The sequence below is a fragment of the Strigops habroptila genome, chromosome 16 (genome assembly GCF_004027225.2).
Source record: "Strigops habroptila isolate Jane chromosome 16, bStrHab1.2.pri, whole genome shotgun sequence".
NCBI classification, from domain to species: Eukaryota; Metazoa; Chordata; class Aves; order Psittaciformes; family Psittacidae; genus Strigops; species Strigops habroptila.
In genome coordinates this window covers 5838205-5859170 of record NC_044292.2, presented here as the reverse complement: position 1 = coordinate 5859170, position 20966 = coordinate 5838205, and the positions used below count along the sequence as shown (strand labels likewise).

General features: G+C 46.9%; 1 protein-coding gene across 4 annotated transcripts in view; it reads left to right on the top strand.

The window, feature by feature from the left end:
- ACAP3 (ArfGAP with coiled-coil, ankyrin repeat and PH domains 3) overlaps window positions 1–20966 on the top strand; it is a 79010-nt gene that overhangs the window by 18181 nt on the left and 39863 nt on the right. For all 4 annotated transcript variants that reach the window (XM_030507731.1, XM_030507730.1, XM_030507729.1 and 1 more), the window contains exons 2-3: window positions 16801–16858; window positions 20472–20591. In XM_030507731.1, the coding sequence (XP_030363591.1) occupies window positions 16801–16858; window positions 20472–20591 (178 nt within the window). The remainder of the gene's footprint in view (window positions 1–16800; window positions 16859–20471; window positions 20592–20966) is intronic.

The following is a 20966-nucleotide window of genomic DNA, read 5'->3' as shown; positions in this document are numbered from 1 at the left end:
TGGACCAGCTGCAGGCTTGAGAACATCTGGCTTTCTTCGCAACTTCCAGTCTTGTTGCAAGACATACTACTTCCAGCTTGCTTTTGATGATTGCCTTTCATTTTTAACAGAGGTTTTGAGTTATGTTTATGTGACAGGTATAAAGTGCTGGGTGAGGGATCAGGCAGATCAATTCTAGTCTTGGTTTGGGTGTTGAACTTTTGGTTTGACTTCCTTCGGTCGCATTATGTCTCCAGTGCCTCTCTTTACTTCTCTTGTTCTTTACCTGCCTTATCTACTTAAACTCATTGGAGGTATGAGTCTCTTCTGTGACATTGTATAATATCAAATCTATAAGGGTTTCAGTACGCCTGGAGAATGCAGTTGCTACAACAAGTAATGCCAACAACAGCATCCTTTTCTTTCCTGATTTTCCTATGGGTGTGACTTCTCTCTAGATTTTGGAAGCAGTCAGCAGTAGCCAAAACGAGTACAGAAGAACGTAGCCCCTGGCTTGAATAGTCATGTAGAGATATTAATAACCATGCACACAAAGGAAATGATTAAGGAATAGGCAGTGTTCCTAATTGAATGCTTCTTCCCCATTCATGGGAGGAAGGGTGTGAAATCTTTCTTACGCTTGCCAGAAATCAGTCATGAGCCCATTTGTGGGACAGGTTAGTGTGCAAAGCAGAGCCAGTTCCCAGGGCAGGGCTGGGCTCTCTGGGGCTGTGTGAGGAGCTGGGAGTGCAGGTTGGCAGGACGTTACCTAATTTTTTTCCCAGTTTTTATTTCAGAATTGAAATGGGCTGAAAAATTGGTCAAAGAAACTCCTGTGATATGAAATGCCAAAGTAATTTTTCATTTGAATCCTGTCATTCCATTTCCAGCTGGATTCCGATCTTACTGTGAACCTTAGATGTCAAAGGAGCTTCAAAGTGTGGAAGCAGAACATATTGGTCCATCTTTTCCTTCCAGAACGGAATATTCCCAATCTCGACATTGTCCCATGAAGTGTTTCACTCTGATAGATCAGCACTTCCCAATGCCAAAGCATTCCTTCAGAAGGTACTTCTCTCCAGAAAATTCCCAGGCAGCTCTGCATTTCATGTAATGCTTCATGAATTCTGTGCCACCCCATGCTGCAGTGCCCTGAGTTAGCTCTTGGCCCTCATGGTTGCATAAGCAAAGCCTTTGATGTGTGATCACTCCTACTCAGCCCCGAGCAGGAGAACCTGTTTCGCAGGGAAAGGAAGTGTTTGTTAAAACACATCAGTTACATCCAGCTCTTTTCAGAAGCTTCTGCAGCCTTTCCTGTCAGATTAGTGCATCCCTTAAATCCCAATATTGAAGAGACACAGGCTGAAGTACATAAAATATCTCATTGAAACAATGGCAAAGGTAACTTTAGGTGATTCTGCTGGATTTTGCACTGAAGCAGAGTAGATCTGGTGATGTGGTGATGCCAAGATGCAGAAGTGGAGGGTTGCATGGCTGTCCTGCTAGTTGCCTTTCAGAATAGGTATCTAGAGGGATGCACTGCATGTACTACACAGCTAAAAGCACTGAATAACTCTGGGCTTTTGAGCTTATAAGTCTGTCCTCACACAAAGGTCAGTGTGTTTAAAGAGTTGGAAAAGTTGAAGTTAAACCAAATTAATCAGCATTGGACCGAACAAGAGCATTAAGATTTGCTTTTGTAGATCAGTGTGGCTCCTGCAATGGTAACTAAATACCAGCCAACATTTGGGGTGTGTTTACACTTGTGGAAGTTTGCTGGGTTTATGGGGCTGGTATAAATGGAGGGGATTTAGGCTAGTGGGAAGTGAATGTCCGAAAAGAAAGGCAGAACATCCACAAAACCAAGTGTCATTCAGTCCTGAGTTTGCTTTGTGGTTTCCTTGTGAATCAGAGAAGAAAAGGGGAGTGGGAAGAGGGGAGAGAAAAGACGTGCAGAACCCAATCCAAAGCCAGCCCCCTTCTCTCCCCCCAGCCAATATCTCTCATGTAAGACATTTGTTTCTTCTGGCAACAGGAGGAAACCTTTCCAGACATTGTCCTCTGAGAACTGCTCAGTATTTGCAGTTAAAAGGGCAGTGCACACGTAGACGTATGCCCTGAGAAAGAAGGAAGAATAACTGTTATTGTAACACAAAGGACAGGTTGTCTTATTGTTTTTAGCCCCAAGAGTTCACACTGCATCACATACGAGGTTTGATTTCATGGAGCACTTCCTGACCTGCAGGGCTTTAACTGCCTAAATCACCAGCCCCCTGCAGTTAATCCCTGCAGTGAATTCGCTGTTGCTGGAGGACATGATGAGGGCTCATTTGTTACTGCTTTAGGCTGCACGTGTATCCCAAAAACATTGGATAAGAAGAACAATTGTTTTCTTATCTGTCTTCATGAATCAGTAAGGACATTTCTTCCCACTCCCACTACAAGAGGCCAAGCCAGTTTCTTAACCCCCATCCTACTTCTTCAGCCTTGACAGGGAGGATGGAGCTTCTGGCATTGAGGTGATTTTCCTTGCAAAGGGTGCTGCCTGCAAGCTGTTCTTAGGTGCCAGCATGGAATGTATCTGGGAAATGCAGTGTACAGTGTCCCTACAGAGCTCTTGTGGAGAAACTTGGCTTAATGAGGGCTGAGATGGTGCAGCACAAACATGTTCCTCAGCAGATCCACATTAAAAGCAAAGCGTGGGTCAGAAAGACTGGGAGGCTTGTGTCACAACCTGATTTAGCAGATATAAAAAGCCAATCAACTAATACAAAGCCACCTAAGGGTGACATACCATCCCTTACCCTGGATTTAGGGCATGGCTTGTTTTAAACTGTGCTGTGTGTAAACCCTTCAATAGGATTGTTTTGGAGGCCACAGTAATTAAGGGATTATCCGTTGAAAGTGGAAGATGCTCTCTCTGTTTTGGATAGCAGGACACTGCTTCTGTGGCTGGGATAGAGGTTCAAGGACTGTTTCTCTGGCAGGAATTTGCTCTGAAAGTGGTGGTTTTAACTGGAAGCCTATGTGCCAAGGGCACTGGTGTCATGAAGAGATGAAGCATGGGTAGTTTGTATCTGTGCAGCACTTCCCAGGCTGCACTACCTCCCAGTGGGTTGTGGGGGGTTTTAATGTCAAATTTACTGTTGTCTTCCATGGATCCACTTGCAATAAAAGCTGTTGTGCTGAGACAAGCTGGAAGTTTGGGTTTGCTGCAAAGGAGATGTGGAAAGAGCCGTAAGGCAAGGTGCACAGAACAGGGCATCAGTGTGTGTTCCCAGGAGAGTGTACTTCTGAATATTGCTGCTCTCAGGGGCAAAAGGGTTCCTTCCAGCTGGAAATAGAAACATTGAACACTGGCAAACATTGGCAAGGTAGAATCAATGGGCAGGATCTGTGTTTTGTGGCTTGGGATTGAGGAGGAGGATGCTCTGCTCTGCTGCTGGCCTTCGGAGGTGGCAGCGTGACTTTCATCCCCATGTGTATCCCTGTCTGCAGGCTGGAGGAATGCACTGACCCCCTCTGTCACTGCTTGTCGTGCTTTAACCCACGCTGGCAGCTAAGCTCACTCACTTCCCTCCCAGCAGGATGGGGGAAGAGAAACTCTTTCAAAAGCCTTGTCTAAGTGTCACAGTGAGGAGTGCCAAGTGCCAAATAACTCCTGCAAACTGGTCTCCTTTTGGGGAGAGATCTGGGGTCCTGTGGGGGTCAGGGCCTGTATTCCCAGCACACTGGGGCCACTGCGGCTCAGGTGAGCCCCGGCTGATGGAGCTGCACTGACAGTGATGCCACACTGGGAAATGGAAAGCCAAACCCATCACTGAAAAGGCCAGTGAGGATCTGCTTTGGCAGAGGGTCGGGAAATCTCACGGAGCAGGGAGAATGGTGGAGAGGCAGCCAAGAGGAACACAGCTCCAGTGTTGGGGCTCACAATGGAGTTCCTGTGGCAGCGGCCACAAGGGAGGGCTTTGTCTGCAGCCCGTGCTCCACGTGCAGGGCCATTAGCAGCTAATGAGTTCAAACCTCACCGGGCAGGCAGAGGACAAGCAGGAGTCAGTGCGAGATGATCCCATGTCCCTGGAACAGGCCCTCTGTGGTTGTCTGTTCCGGAGCTAATGGGAACAAGAGACGAAGTGTGTGTGTGTTTGTGTTTAGGAGGTCAGGGTGACATTTATCGCTGCCATCGCAGCAAAGGGACACCTGCCACTGGCAAACGGGACTGTCTGCCTCGCTCTGCATTTGTGTGTGTGTGTGTTTCACATCACAGTCCCTCTTTCTCTCTCTTTTGGCACTTCAGAGGCTGCCAAGGGATGGGAAAGGTTCAGAGCCAAGGCCAGGTGCACGATCAGTGCCCCTGGTTCTGCAACACAGAGAGGCATGGGAAGCAAAGAACTGATGTAGTGAAGCCTTATGGCAAAACTCTCTTTGGCTGCAAGGATGCAGAACCAGTGTTAAAGCCTGTATTCCCACTTGGTGCAGGTCAGCAGTGCTCCACATCAACTTCATATCAACTGGAAGACCTTATAACACTCTTTCAATAGGTAAAGAGGCTGACAAGAAATCTGGAGAGGGGCTTTGGACAAGGGCCTGTAGAGACAGGCCAAGGGGAATGGCTTTAACCTGCCAGAGGGGAGATTGAGATGAGCTCTGAGGCAGAAGCTCTTCCCTGTGAGGGTGCTGAGGTGCTGGCACAGGGTGCCCAGAGAAGCTGTGGCTGCCCCATCCCTGGCAGTGTTCAAGGCCAGGTTGGACACAGGGGCTTGGAGCAACCTGCTCTAGTGGAAGGTGTCCCTGCCTGTGGCAGGGGGTTCGAGCTGGATGAGCTTTAAGGTTCCTCCAACCCAAACCATTCTATGATTGTATGATTCTATTAAACTGCCTCTCAGAGACAGCAGAATCACTTTTCTCTTGCTTTCTTTCACTTCCCTTTGCTAATCTACCCTCTGCATCATCTTCCTGACCCCTGCCCTGACTTGCAGCATCTCCTTTTATTGCCAGTGTGTCTTTTCCCCTCACTGTTCTCTGGCTCCCATTGATCCCTCTGAAATTCCTTCATATTCCAGTTTCAAACAAGCAGGCTCTGCATCTCCTGCCAAACTGTGTGTGTGCATTGTGGTTCTGAATGTGTGTGGGAGAAGGAATATTTAGGAGTAAAACAAAGTTTTCTCTGCAGCAATAACCATGATAGACTAAACAAAACCCTGCACACATCTGCAGTCCAGCTCTTTCTGGTTGGAGGCAGAAGGCTTGTGCTGCATAGCAGAGTCCACCTAACATCTGCCAGTGGGGCTTCTTTTCCCAATAGAGCTTTTCTATGGAATTCTACTGAGTCACAGGCCCTGATTCTACCTGCCACCCCACACCATTGCCAGCAAGGTGCAAGACAGCCCTGTTCTGCATGAAATTCTTCATTCACATGAAAAACCTGGTATGAATTTGATGTACATCAGTGACAAGGTATGCAACCTCCATGTCAGGGTTTAATTCATCACTTGTGCAGGTTTAGTGTGTCATTTAAAGCCTCCATTTAATAGGGAGACATTCAGCAGTCAATCTGCCATTCATCACCCACCTACAGTGACTGTACATGCTGATTCTGCATGTATCCTGGCTTAGTATTAAGGATGGTGTTTGTGGCAGCATGGGGGGTGTGTTTCAGTGTCTCATGCTAAAAGATCCAGCCTGTGTGCTTCCACTTGCTGGCCAAATTCACCTCTCCCACCATAGCAACCATTAGGTTGCTGAGCGTTAGGAGTTGATAATTGCTTTGTGAGATTTAATTTGTCTTTAACTTGCAGCTTCTGGTACCGGGTGATCCCATGGGACCCAGAGAAATCAAAGGCTTGATGGTTTCCATAGAGAAATGCCCAGTAACCGCAGGCAGATACAAAGGATTTTGTGATGCTTATTTTAGGATATTGGTTTGAAAGTATGATTTGTGGAGGCACAGAGCAATGCACTTCCATGGACAAGGACATCTGCGGTGTCCTTGCGTTAGGCAGTATCAGAAATGAAAGAGACACAGTAGTCATGCAGACCTCCAAAATACCTCACCCTCAGTTCTGTGCCTGGTTTTACTGTTTGCTTGCATAAAAGCATCTTTTTGGATAGAGAAATTTAGCAACCTGCAGTTTGACCTGCTGTGGCTTGGGGCAACAACTGTCTTCACTTTGTCTAGGCTGGCCTGGGATGCTCACTGGGATGGAAACACTCACTTTGTGGCTGGCATCTTTGTGGGGTTCAGTTTGTTCGTGCACATACCCACCTCTTGTGCTCTGTGCCAAACTGCTCTTTAATGCAAAGTGAGGCAGGTGGAGCAAGCCTAAAAAAACCTCTGAGTGCTTCATATACCCAGGTGAGCAAGAGGCACTCCATGTCTTCCATCTCTCGCTGTGGGACAGTGGGGCACCCAGGGGTGTAAGCGTAGCAGCGGGTAACATTGACTCCCTAGTTTATTCCTCTCTGGGCATACCTCTAGGTCTGGTTCATCCTGATAGCTATACCAGTGCAACTAGTTTTACAAGGACGTTTCTTCACTCTGATTCCTGTTCCAACTTTAGCAAGCTGGGTGAAGCATGTGCTTAGCACTAGGCATATATGTGAAAACCCATTGAATTTGGTGGGAGTGAGAGACAGGTTTAAAATCAAGTGTCTGCTTGAGGACTTTGCATATTCATGCCCTTTAAAACCTAGCTGGCTCCCGCACTTCTCCTCTGAGCCTTTGCCGGTGAAGACCTTGATGTTAACCCACCTTTGGTAGCTTTCTCACTGGCTTAGCTATTGCCAGGGAGCCTCTACTGCCCTGTGGTGAGACCTCCAGTGTCAAAGGCAAACTGTATCCTCAGTGGGTCTCTCTCCTTCAGGTACCATGGAGAACAGTTCACACGTGTGCTATCCATTGAGAATTGAGCTACAGCTCCATGTTTGGCTCTTGTGAAACACCGAGCTCCCTCTTGCACTGTGCACTGCTGGCTGGGGCTGTTGTACCAAACAGAGGTGAAGCTGGAAGTTCACACCTTTAGAGGAATGATGGATAGATTAAAAAATCCTGATTTTTTTTATTGAAGGGATGGAAAATGGGTAAAAATTCTCACTGTCAAGATGCTCCGTACTACGTGGGTGTCCCTACACTCAGACAAGGTAAGATGAGGTGCACTAACACCATAGTTCCTACCAGCTGCTCACTGTAAGGATTAGGAAAGAGCTCTTTTCTCCTCTTCTCCGTTGACAATTGATGTGCTAGGGGAGTTTCTTTCACCTAAGCTGTATGACATGTGTGAAGCTTAGCATCATGGAACGGTTGAACACTGCCAGGGATGGGGCAGCCACAGCTTCTCTGGGCAACCTGTGCCAGGGCCTATTTTTCCCTAATATCTAATCTCAATAAGGCTCCATTCATGTTGTCAGAGAGCTTTTGTGTCTGGGAATGGCTGGCGTTAATGGAGGGAATGTATGTTCTCATGCAGGGCAGCTCTTCAGTTGCTCCTCGGATCCCTCTGGGAGGTACTCCTGTGGGATTGTGCTTGCAGAACCAGCAGAGTGATTGGAATCTCCAGTGTTTTAACAAGTGACACTGTGTCTAGGTGGCAGGTTCCTGTCAAGCCTGGTGAACTACCAACTTGTGTGCCTGTAGCCTTGAGAAAGCATCTCACCTGGGTTCTCTTCTCTTCCCAGCCGAGGTGGGATGCTGAGCTGGTGGTTATGACACGATCCAGTTTCATTACTCCTTAGAACTCACATCTCCAACACTCTCCTGTACTCTCTGCTCGTTGTCCTCAGAAACCTTTGGCTGCACTTAACCACGTCCTAACCAGTCCCCTGCTATTTCCATGAGCAAAAGCCAAAGCCATGGAAATCAGGCTCTCGTTTTGAACGGGAAGGCATCGCACTTGCAGGATCTGGTTGTCATGGATATTGTCACCATGGAGCTGTTGCCATGGTGCTCTCTGCTCCCATGGACAGAGATGCAAAGTATACTTATTCCTTTGAAGAAAGGAGGAAGAACAGTGGATGCTAGAGGGCACAGGAGCTTTCAGATAGGGATTTAGGGAGATTGGTTTAGAGTTTTGTTGACTGGTGTCTGTCTATGTAAGGTTCCTTATTTCCTCTTTTATATCTTATAATAGCAGCCAACAAAAGGAAGTGGGATGTGATGGACTTGCTATAGCATCAGCCACAGCAGTATTTCACCGTGCAATGAAAACAGCACCTTTCTCTCTGGCAAAAAAAGTCCAAAGAATGACCATGAGTAACCCATGTTTGGCTTTTACCCCATCTGAGTTTAAACCTCCAGAAACACAGTATCTTGCAGAAGATGAGGGTGGAATTTAAACCCCATCTCCCCTGCAGGCCCCCTTTCCTTGAAGGAACACACTCACCTCATTTTAATTTCTAGAGAAAGTCTGTGCTCCTTTGGCAAGTACTTTGGCAGCTCTTAGTGACCTTGTCAGGCTGCTGATGGTTCTGGAAGAAGGAGTTGAATAAGAAACGACTTGTGTCTGTGCCAAACATCCTTGTCTAGTTAGGGGCAGAGCTGTTCGCACCAAGGCAATGCTGGTTTCACTCAATTTCAAAGAGAAACCACTCAGATTTGATAAATAATAATACCAATAACTCCACTTTGCACACCTACAGCTCCTCTCTGAACATTCTGCCACTATTGTGGATGAACCCCCCAAACACTCCTGAGAGAGTAGGAAGGATTCCTTTTTCCCAGTCTATTAGTAGTGATAATGGAGCACAGAGACTGTGGTAAGTGGCCTCCCATAGATGCTGTAGCCATCAGGAACAGGATCCAGGAGTTCCTGTTTCGTGTCCTGAGCTCTGGAAAGCCCACGTTTCATTCTGTCCCACAGCATTAAACTAAGGGAGACCCTGAACATCACTGTAGTGACATATAGTGTAGGGCCCTTAGCAGCCTGATTTGGAGCTATGTTAAACAGAGAGCTGAATGCTCCGGGTGGCTAAACATTGTCTTTGATCTGAATATGCCAGTGGCTCACTTCCAAACACATTAGGCTCAGGAGGCAGTCCCTTTCCTAGCCACAGAGGATGTTTCTGTGGAGGAGTTGTCACTGCAAGGCATGGATTAGCTGTTTCCCTGCATTTGACAGGCACTTTTGTTGCTGCTAGCAAAGCGGGGTTTATGCACATGTAGCTATTCCTGGTGCAAGGTGGGTTTCTAGGAATCTCCCAGCCCACTCGACATGGTGATCAGGTACAGCACAAGGTATAAAAGCTCTCTTTGAATGTGGTGCTCCTGTTTCATGTGTGACTCATCCAAGGCAGGAGAGATTTGAGATGGAGCAAGCCTGCCTGCATCCAAGCCCACAGCTGGGAACAGCTGGCCTGCAGGTGGGTCTGTTCAGGGTTCAAGGGCTACAGCTTCTCCTTCTCTCCAACTTGGGAGGGTTTTATGCACAGCAATCCATTGGGCTTGTAAGGGAGTGCTAACACCATGTAGCAGTTAGATCACATATGTAAGAGTCACAAATCAGCCCGAGTTGGAATTGGCACCGGTGGAGGTAGAGAGAGGGATACAGGCTCTCCAGCAGCATTCCTGCTCTGCTGAGCTAAGGGAATATCTTCACATTGGCTTCAATAGAAGCTGGCTTGAACCCCATTTGTCCTGCTGGTACACTTGAAGCAGGATCCGCTCATACAGTGCAGAGCTGGGTGCTCCCAAGGAGATGTACCCACATTTGGTGGGCACCTTTGGAAGCAAAACCCTCCAAGATGCTTTTTAGCTGCTTGACTGTAAAGATGCAGCTTTTTGTAGGTGGTGAATGAGGTGCCCTTTGTATATAAGTGTTCCTTAGGGACAAAAGAGCCCTTTGCTTGACCGGTTTAACAACCTGTAATCTGGTGAGCGCATGCAGAAAATAGCCTGGAGTTTTCCTGAACTTCAGGATTGAAAAACAACCTTGGTCTGTGTATTCCTGTGCCTCAGTTTCCCTGCCAGCAAAGCAAGGGCAACCAAATGTGCTTCCCAAGGAAAAATAGAAGTCAGCTTTGTGAGTTGCTTTGACAGCTGCAAGTATTAAGTGCTTGCTATTATAGCAGCTAATAACTTGGAATTGCATTTTATGTTCTTTCGGTTCTCTTCTTCATAAATTTGCCAGAGGTAACCGAGCAGTTTTAGGTCATTTTATGACTCTTTAATGCTTGGTTTGGTGTTGGATTTCTGCGTTCTTGCCTTCATGTGTATGTTTGTGTCAAACAAACACAAAACAGTCAAGAGAACCATTACCACTGTTCCACCATGAAGCAAAAGAAATGTGAAACGTGCAGAGAGGCCTCTCTGAGAAGTGCCTGTGGATCGCTTCATGCCTAAGCTGGTTGGTAATGTGCTATTGTTTCATGCTCAGGTTTATTAATCAAATACATGACTGTTCTTTGCTGTAGTCAGCTAGTCACCTGAGGATCCCTGGAGCTTGCCAAACACGGATTAGTCACTGAACACTCAGTGTCACTGTGAAGCAAATGTTTATCGATGTAGCAATGGGGAAACCAAAGCTAAGAGGTGACTTATATGGCAGCTAATAACTGCTTTGATAGGCCTGCTCGTTGCTCCAGTCACCATAAACCCTCTCTTTTGTAAGGCTATTCCTCTGCAGAGTCAGAAGCAAATAGTGACTAATTGTAATTAACTAAAAATGGGGCTTTGTGGTTGACCTGTCACAGCCAGTGCCCCGCAGTCAGGATGTCATTTACCCTCTGGGTTTGACCATAGTCCTCTACCAGCTCTGTCCTAAGTGCACTCTGAGCACAGCTTATGAAATGCAGTTGTAGGCACCCACACAGTCCCACTCAGCTTCAGCTTGTAGTGATGACAACAGTGATCTCTGCATCAGTTTCCCAGTGGGCTTTCTTGCTTTGATCGCTTTTTGGATGTGGGTGATTATTCTCTTGGTGCTTGGCTACGACCATCTAATGCAAGTCAGTAGAATCAAGTCACAAGAGCTGAAAGGCAGATGTGCTCTTGCTGCAGTCTCTATTCTCTGATAGCAGTCTAGCTTATTATTCCTGTCCCTGTGGGATATAAAGATGCTTCTGGGAAGATTACTTTATCATGCTTTTGAATGGCTTCTTTAAAGGACAAATTAAAATTCACAGCGCAAAACCTTCTGGACTGTGGGGAATTGCTGATTTCTCTGAGCAAGGCAACTGGAGCCTCATCTCTGTGGTTGGAAGGGCTCTGCTTTGCACTGAGCCACCAGCAGATGAGCTCGTGGATTGTTTTCTCTCCCCTCATGACGGAAATAGCCCAAGGCCTGGAAAAGCATTAGCAGGAAGAGCACAGCATCAGGAAACACAAAGGGCACCCAGCCAGCACATGACTACACAGCTTTTAGCTGCCCAGCAGTTGGGACATTGCGTTTTTGGGTGAAGGGATTCAATTCCCTCTTGTCGGAATTGCTGTTTCCCAGGCAGATGCTTCCAGCTGGCTGAGTGTGTGAGCCCTGAGTGCTGAGCATCCCTGTGCACACACTGCAGCTGCCCCTGTGCCTGGGCTTTTGTGTTCGTGGCAGAAGTCACAAGCACTGTAGACGTGGCAAGCATGTAGGTTCATATGTAGGGATCATATGTGCCACTTGCCATGCTTGTTCAACCCACCTCTGTGTTCCTCCAGGATGGAGCAGTGGAGCTCAGCACTGCTGAGGTGGCATTACTCATCCCTATGGAGTTATTCCAGGTTCCCAGCTTGCTTGTGTAACTGAAAGGGTTTTGCCTTTTATCTATGACACGCGGGCGGAGCAGTGGGAGGATTTAAATTTGGGAATGGAATTGGCAGAGAGTTTAGCCCAGTGCTTGTGTTCTGCAGTAAGCAGTTGCAATGAAACCTGTTATTTCTCTAGGGAAGCATCATCACTGGACTCTGGAACTGCATTAGCGAGAAGGATAAAGACATTTTGAACCTCAAAAGCCATAGAATAGACTTAGACCCAAAAGAATAGACTTAGGCATGCTGTACCCTTGAAGGATGAGAAATCAGGTGTTAAAAGACCTGGTATAATCTCTTTCCCCAAGCTTTTTATATGGGAAAAGACACTGCAGGGAAGGAGTTAGTTAGGCACTTGATTGAGGACTGAGGCCTTTTTGTCTTCCGCTACAGCTTACCCAAGATGAATGCATGGCCGCAGTACCCCTAACCACATCTTGGCTTCCTAATTCATCTCCCCAAGGGCTTCATTCAGACATAAAAGCACCATGTGACTGGAAAGGATGGATAAATGTTCACTCTCACTTCCTGTAATGAAGCTGGAACTCCATTACAGTGCTGGAACTGAATAGGTCCCTGAGATCACTGTCCTTGAAACCAACCAGTTGGAACCTTTTATATCAAGCCTGTGCACCAAATATAAAGCTCAAGTTTCACGCTTTCCTAGCCACAGTCAGTTGTATTCATGCCTTAGTGGATACCAGACCCAAAATGTCTTCCTCCTCCACAGAGTCCAAATATATCAACTCCTTTTCTTAGGTTACCCTAAAAATGGGGAGTAAATTATAGATGCTTTCTCCACCTTCTGGCAGGAAACAGGCTGCTAGACCGCCTTGCTCCACCAGCCTCTGGCTGATGTGTGCAGGTTAAACAATGCTCTTGCCTTCCTGAAAAGGAAAGCATCCCCACAAATGCCAGCTCCCTTTTTTTAGCTGGTTGTTATGTCCAGCTATCAGAAGCCCAACGAAACCAAGTGGAAAAATTGAATCTGGCAGTAAGAGTGCAATGCATGAAGGCACACGGCTTCCAAACCCAGAGAGCAAAAATAGCTGCGAGAGCAAAAACTGGCCTGAAAGAAGCTCTTTAATTATTCCCTCTCTTTCAAAAGCTTTGCCCCCGGCACAGCCAAGCTGCCATTTGTATAGGGAAGCCGTATGTGTTGTAGTAAAGCTTGAGCACTGCATTATTAGAGAGAAAGAAGCTGCTTTTTTGGCTGTGTTTTCAAAGAGCTGGTAGCAGATCGATTGTGGGCAGAGCCCTGGGCATGAGGGAGTCTGTATGTGCCTAATGAGTCACCAGGATTTCAGTTTCAGTCCGGCTGATGTGAGGGTGAAGGGGTTTAGGTTTCTGCTTGGATTCTAGAGGCAAAGCCATTTAGTTTTTAGCTGACACCACAGTAACCAGCAGCCTGGTGAGTCTGTGTTTCAGGGCATTGACAGAACACCCAGTCTTCTAGAAGCCACCTATTCCACCCTGTCTAAGTCTTTATTTCTTTCTCCAGCACTTGCCAGTTGACACTTTTGAAGCTATTGGGGAACACTGAGCATATTGCAAAGCTTTGAAATACTCTTGTGTGTGTTGTCTATGCTGAAGATGGCATCTGAGTTTGCTCAGATTAGGGAGCAGATATTTGGTTATTGTTATGTTGGAATTCAATCAATAGCAATTGTATGAAGCCTCCCATTTGGCTGAGATGTTCAAATGAACACTGCAGCAGGACTGGAAAGAAAAGGAATTGCTAAACACCAATAACCAATCCAGTGTAATTTAAAAGCCAGTGAAAAGACCACTGTTAAATACACCAACTAAAAGAACCTTTTCTGAACTGTCAAAGGGGCTTTGACAGTAGGATCAGTTTCTTCTTCTTTGGGCAAGTCCCTCGCTGCCCACTTGGGTACCAGGACAAGAAGAAGAAGAAGAAGAGAGGGATGCCAGGTCAGGTGAGCACTGCAACACAGTAAGGGAACAGAGCATGACATTTCTGTTGGGCTGAAGCAGAGGCTGTTGTCTCACCCTTCTGTTAGAGTTTGCAATGTCCCTTTTGGTTGTGTGGATTGAGAGAGCAGACAGGAAACCATGGAGTACAATGGATCTTTCTCTGGTAGGTGCTTGCCTAGCAAGACCTAGTCATCCATCAGTAGCATTGCAGCTTCACATTATAGCTCCTAAGTCAGGCCAGAGCTTGGAAAGTGGTGGCAATGCTGCGGGCTGGCCATGGATCTGTGTTAGTCATTTTCCTTCATGTCTTTATTGTATTTCCTTCTTTTCCAAGTGCCTGTGGCAGGATGGGGAAGCAAAGGCTGGCATTACAGTGTCATCCCAAGACAGAGCTTATTCTTTAAAGTCAAAACTAGAAATAGATGCACTATTCTCAGTGTTTCTGCTGTTATCATAGAAGATTATACGTGCTTGTAAACCTGCAGTGACCGGTTCCCTCCCTTTGCATCAGGGAAACTGAGAGCCCTGCAGGAGCAGCAAAGGCAGGCTTTGGGACTCTGCACAGAAGTATTCCATGCTGGGGAGTTGTTGCCATGAATTCCTACACAAACATGACCTACACACAGAGACTGGCTCCTACCATAAGTGGGTGCAGATTTAGTCTCCAGCTCTCTGCAGTTTTGAGGAACTGCTGATGGAAAAGGTCATTTTGAACATATATCATTTCTTCTTGTGTGCTTGCTCTGTCCTGTTTTTTTGCCAGCTTCCTTATGGATACAGGAGAAGGCCAGGGATCGAGCACACTCCTGAGCAGCCGTGCTGTATAACTGCAGATTCAGAGAGCCCAGGGCTTGCTCTGTTCTCCTTTCTCGGGGTGGCTTTAGATGGAGCATGTCTGAAGCTTGACCTCGCCGTGTTTTACGTGGGGTGTCACGGCAGGGAAAGGCTGGCTGGTTATCAAGGGAAGAGAAGCTGATGCATGTGGCGAGGGAAGGTGTATCACACATGCTTCATTTAAAGTCCTCAGCGGGTGTAAACTTCTTGTAAGTGGGTGTTTCTCTTTGCATGGCAGCAAATAGAGGAGCCAGCTGTAGGCAGTGGTTGTGTTTTCTTGCATCCGGTACTTTTGAATGAAAGCAGATTCCAGGCTGTCTTCTAGGATATCTAATGGTGATAAATAACTTAGGCTGTTTCCTCTGCATTTGATGTTCAGCTTATGTTAAGATGTAGGGAGTATTGTTTGCTGAGATGACATCAAGAGCTCTTGGATGAGGAGAGTGGAGACGCATCCTCTCCTCACACAGGGTTTTGGTTCAGCTCCCATTGCTGCAGAACATCACAGCTCATTTAGGAAGAGCAGATCTACCCCTTTCCTTTGTTAAAAGAAACCAGATGAGGAAAGGGCAGCGGTGGAGTCACAAGTGGCCTGTAAATGGTCAGCATCCCCTTTCTGCCCTCCCTGGCTGGGAGCAGCATGGGCAAACCACAGGCTTGAAGGAATTTTGACTGGGAAGGGATATTGATGGAGGAGACACTCCTCTGCTTGTAAGTAATATCATCTGGGAGCAGGAGAGCAGTGGAAGGGGAGGACAGGAGTCTGAAGGAAAGTTCCAGCTCTTACATCATGGTTCTTGAATATGCTGCCAATTCAGATTCAACAAGATCCATGGACTTTGAGGCCAATACTGCATGAGGACAGACTCTTTCCTCTTTACTCCATCCAAATTACACAGAACTATAGCAAATGTTGGCTGTCTCCTAGCTCACAGATGGGGACTGCACTGAGCTGTGTAAGCTATTGTGCATATTTCCCATTGAAGAATGCTTGGAATAGATGTTACTGAGTGTACTGGGCTAATTTGGTTACGTGTAATCCTTGTAAGGTACATACAAGTACCATGCTGCTGGCCTGAACCCTTCCTCAGCTTGGCAGCGAGTTAGATTTAGACCTCAGGGGCTTTCTTCTTAAACCTGTCCTTCCTTCTCTTAGAAGCGTGTCCTGTAGTGAAGAAAGTCACTGTTTGCATCCCTCTCTAATTCACAGGGGACACCAAGAGCCTCAGAGACACACAGTTACTACATACTCTAATGGTTCCTTCAGGACTTCTGCTGTTCCCGTTGGTTTGTGGGTGTTCTACCCTTTTGCTGGGACAACAGCACTGATTCATGTGGCTCTAAGTCACAGCTCTCCCCTCCTGTTCTTCCAGCTGGCACACGTTCAGAAAGCCTGTGTGTAACATTCCAAGAACCAACCTTTTCAATTACAAGCCCACAAACTTAAGAAGCTCCTTGCAGGGAAATTCGGATTGCTTATCCTTGGTGTGTAAGGGTGGCATGAGGCTTACCACATTTCCAGGTGTGTGGTTAAAGAAACATCTGTCCAAGTGTAGGCATCCTACAGCAGCAAGCAGCTCTGCAAGGGAACGCTCTCAGGTTTACAGTGCTTGCTGTTGGCCTCTGGCCTCCAAAACGTCATTCCACAGCACATGCCTCAATCTGGGAATGCCTTTTGCAAATGCCTGATGTCACGTTAATATTTCACTTTGTGAGGGAGGCCCCGTGACCTCTGCAGCTGGATTCTAATGGTCTCTTAGTGTCACATCTGCCCAGTGACGTGGAAGGAAAACAGATCCGATAATCGCGGAGCTGATTTATCCGTATGCAAGCAGAGCCCACGTGAGTGAAAGAGATTCATGGTGTTAAGGGACCAAGATGTGTTTCTGCTTGAGTGATGGCTCCTAAGGTTCAAAGGACGTATAATTCACCATGTGGCTGCACTTCAGGCACAATTATAGCCTGGAAAATGGGGTTTGGTGGTACTGAACAAGCAATTTGTGACTGATAAGAGTGGATGGTGAGGGTGTAACAGTGGTTATTTCTGTATCACTTGGCATTACTACCAATTAACAACACTGCCTGCAGAATCTCTTTTCCCAGCCCCGTGGAATTCATTCCTGATGAGGTGTGATCCTTCTCTCGAGTAAGTCCCGAGTTTACATGGCAGCAGGAAACTCCAAAGTGGGAAGCGTGAGTCCTTCCTCCTGTCCGCCACCAGCACACATACCTCAGTCCCTCTCATTTTTCCTCATGGGACTTCTGGCTTCTTTCCCAGTTGTCATAAGCACTGGATTAATGATTTCTTTTTGCTGTTGTCATTGCAGGGCAACCATTGATGAAGTGGAAACAGATGTGGTGGAGATAGAGGCAAAGCTTGACAAGGTAAGAGGGGGCAGCTCAGTGCGCAGGTTTGAAGAGGGGCTGATGAGTTTCCTGCTTAGGAATAGGGCTCCACCAGTCACCTCTAAAACATGAGCCCATCTCAGCCTGTCAGGAAATTAATATATAGGGTACAGGAGTTGTCAAGAGGACCATGACTCCCTCTACTGACAGGTACCTGCCAAGGCTCCTTTGTGACTGCCAAAGGATGCAGAACAAGAGGTCCAGGCGGGTTCCTAATGCTGAATGAAGGCCTTCTTGTTCTGGTCCTGGATCTCAGGGGGCTGACACTGTTGCTCCTGCTGTGGGGATTTATTTTGGTGCTGTCTGATTCCCCTCTCCATCATCTTGCTTGTGACGTTAAGGAGCTGTTACATGTCTAGACAGCTCCAGCAACACTGTGTCAGCTCAGGGATGTAAAGAGACCCTTGCAGGTAAACAAGGGGCCAGATCCAGATTGATGATGGTGGTTGCTCTCTGATGTTCAGCCAGGCTCTGCACCACAGCTGCAATCTGGCGCTGGAAATAGCCTCTCAGGGACCAGTTTGGCTGTTTTGCTTTTATGCTGGTGATTCTTTACATTCAGTTGGTAGTTTGGATCCAAGTCAGAGGCTTTATGATGGAAGGCGGCTTTTCCACCCCCACTTCTCCTGATGTCTGAGACATCAGCCAAGTTGTTTCTGAACAGGAACAGATTAAAATGAAGAAAAGGAGCCAGAGGAGCTGTGGGCTTTTTATCTGTGAGATTTCCCAAAGCTAGCAAGGGATAAAGCTCCTGTGTCTGATGGAGAAATGGGCTTTGTTGAAGTCACAAGCCTTAGGCAAAGCTGTGTCCTATAAAACCTATTTACTAATCAAGCTGCTTCAAACAGTTATCTGTACAAGCTAACTAGTGTCACTGGTGAAAGCTGCAGAGAGATTTAGGTTATCTGTTTTCCTCTAAGCTAAGGCTCTAAAGCCAAAGCATGGGGTGAAACTTGCTCTGATTCTACCACTACTGCTGTCAGTGCCCACCGTAGTTGGACAACTTGGTGTGCCAGGAACAACCCTGGAGTGAGGAGGATGGGCTGGAAGTACAAGAGCTGCTCAGGGCTCTCAGCTTTTTATTGTTCAGTGCTTTGTTGTGAATTGATTTGAGCTCCTTTGGGTGAGGACTGCGTTATAACAATAGCCTCATGCAGGTTTACCTTCCCCTGACAGCAGTTATGGGGTGATATTCTGGTAGGTGGCCTTTTCATTCTCTTTGCATGCATCACTGCCCTGCCTGCTGCAGGGATGACCAGTCACACAAAGTGCTGCCTCAGTCACCATCAGCAACAGGATATCAGCCCTGGGTGCAGGGTGAGTGAGGCTGGAGGTTGCATCTGAAGAGCCACTGAAGTTCAACTTAATTTTGCTGAGGGTAACTTTGGGCAAGAATCAATCACCCTCATTCCTAATAAATCAGTATCTGATGGCCCAGCTCCTCTCCTTCAGCCTTTCGAGGGCTTGGTGTCAGTGTTGTGCAGTGGTACCCAGGCAGCTGGCATCACTAGTTCTTAAGGAGCAGCAAGCTGGCAAGGACTGAGTGTTTCTCTGCCTTTTACTCTGCCCCTGAGCACTTAGTTTATAAATGATAAGCCTTTTAACACCTCTTTAAGATAGAGGTAAAGGCCAGTGTAAGAGATTCATCCGAGGGAACACCAGAAATTGGGGCTTGTTTTGCTGTTTCAAAGAGAATTCCTTCATTCTGCCCTGTGCTCCATCTGCAAAGCCATCACTGCTCCTCTTGGGAGTGTGTTTGTGCTGAATGGCCTTCAGCTACTTGTAACACAGCCTTGGCCAGGAGGGTGTGCACGGAGGCATGCTAGAAACCGCCACGTTGCAGAACAGGCTGGGTTTCCTTTCCAGAGGATCTGTCCAAACCTCTAGTGTATGTCTGGGCTCCAGATGTGACAGGAACTGCATCTGTTTGCTTTTCTTCTCTGGGCTTGGATGGGATAGTACAAACGTGCTAGCACCAATGTCAGATTGAGTGGACAGGAGAGGATGTGAGTGTGAAAGAGTTGAGACTACATGTTCTGTGTATACACAGATAAACCCTGTGTGACAATATATATATTTATGCATTCAGATATGTTCTTACAGAACTGCAGACGGAGGCAAGCCAGCTTGTTCTGCAATACATGCATAGAGATTAGACCCTAAAGCCTGTGGCTGCATAAATAGAACAAGCACCAAGCTCCAAACCAGCACATGATGCTTCGGTGGGGCTTTGGTATCCAGCCAAACTGGAAAGCTGCTCATTCCCAGCCTGGAGGTGAGGCTGGTTGACAGGACAAGATTTCTAAAGCCATTTGTCATAAGTAAGATTAATATCCCTAAAAACCTCCTGGATTTTGAGAATGGAAAACTTCAGTTCCAAGTAGTGTTCATTGTCAGCAGTTAAAGTTTTGCATTTAAAAGGCCCAGAACAGTGATGATTTAAAAATAAACCAACAACCAAAAAATGGAATCATTTTGCTCAGTGATCAGCCATTCCTGATGCAAATCTCTTGGGCTTTTGGTTTAGGGATTTATCTGAAGTTGTTTAACATAACCTTTTACAAGGAGCTTTGGCTGAAAGGAGATAGGCTGATAGCCAGGAATCCTGGCTAAGCTAATGCTCCAGCCTTTACAGTGAGTTCCAGGCATGTTATAGCAGTTTGGTGTGGCTGGGAAGTCTGGGAATGTTCTCTGCAGCTGTTACAGTATCAGAAGTTAATAAAGGCTGCCTGAAGATGCAGCAAACTAACCCTAAAGTGAGGAAGCCACCCCATTGTGCTGCAAGCTCCAGGTAACTCCTCTATACCAAGGCTGGTGATGAGATTCGGAGCATGTGTAGCTTACTTGAAGTTGATGTTTCTCTGAACAAAGCTCTTTCCAGGTCCATCAGAAAGAGATACATGCTGGAAGTGCACCAGCAGTTTCCTTGGGCTGCAGATTTGTGGGAATTGATTCATGGTTATCTACAGTCTTGATGGTTTTCACTGGCTGCACACAGCAGACACAGCTTAAGCAGGCCTGGTCAGTTGGTTTAAGGAAAACATGATCCAAAACCATCAGGCTCCCCTTTATTCCAAGGTAAGAAGAGCAAGCCAAGTCTCCACAAGTATATGGAACAGGCAGCTGGGCTCAGAGACTTGACAGTCCCAAAGAGCAGCATACTCCCAGCAGGGAGATTCTAGACAGCCCATCACTTCCACCCAGCACCAAGGAGTCTTTACCTCTCTGCAGTCAATCTCTGTGATCAGGTTCCTTTTACTGCAGTCCTGATGCCTCAGGATAGAATGAACAGGAGAATCCCACTGGAAAGAATAGGCTGTTCTGATTCATCTGTCCTCAGGAGTAGCCTGGAACTGTTATTCTTATGTGACAAGTGAAATGTTGACAGCATGACATGCCCTGAGAGCTGTGATTTGCATCCCTGTTGCTGCCACGTGCAGTAGGGTTGCTGGTGCAGCCACGCCAGGCACGTGAAAGGCATCCTGTTCTAAAGGTCTTGGGCTGGGGTGGTGCTGCACATTAAAACCAACCTGGCTGCAGTTCAGTTTGATGTGATCACTCCATATGCACTCACACCTCTCTCCTCGTGCAGCTGGTGAAGCTATGCAGTGGGATGATTGAAGCAGGCAAAGCCTACATCACCACCAACAAGCACTTTGTCACCGGAGTCCGGGACTTGTCACAGCAGTGCAAGAAGGATGAAATGATTTCGGTAAGTCATCCTGTGGGATGGAGCATGGGACACAGTGAGGCCTGGGCAGTGTTAGCCTTCCTGATGCTGTGAATGGAGCAGATGTCTAAGACCCTTATATTGTTTAAGGAGGAATTTAGTATAAGATTTTATTTTTGGAGGACTATAGAGACCATCTGATAACGCAATGCTGAAAGGTAGAGTGAGATTCATTGTTTGCAGGGAGAACTGGACTTTTAAGGAGCTGCAGTGCTGGAATCTAGGTCAGTAAGCATCAGTGACTTAGGAATGTGGGTAACCAGCCTGCACGAGTGACAAGTGACATCTTGATTGCAGCACTGAACTGGAGAGGACAGGGAGCCTATGGCTTCAATGCCAGGCATTTTGAAACGCCTT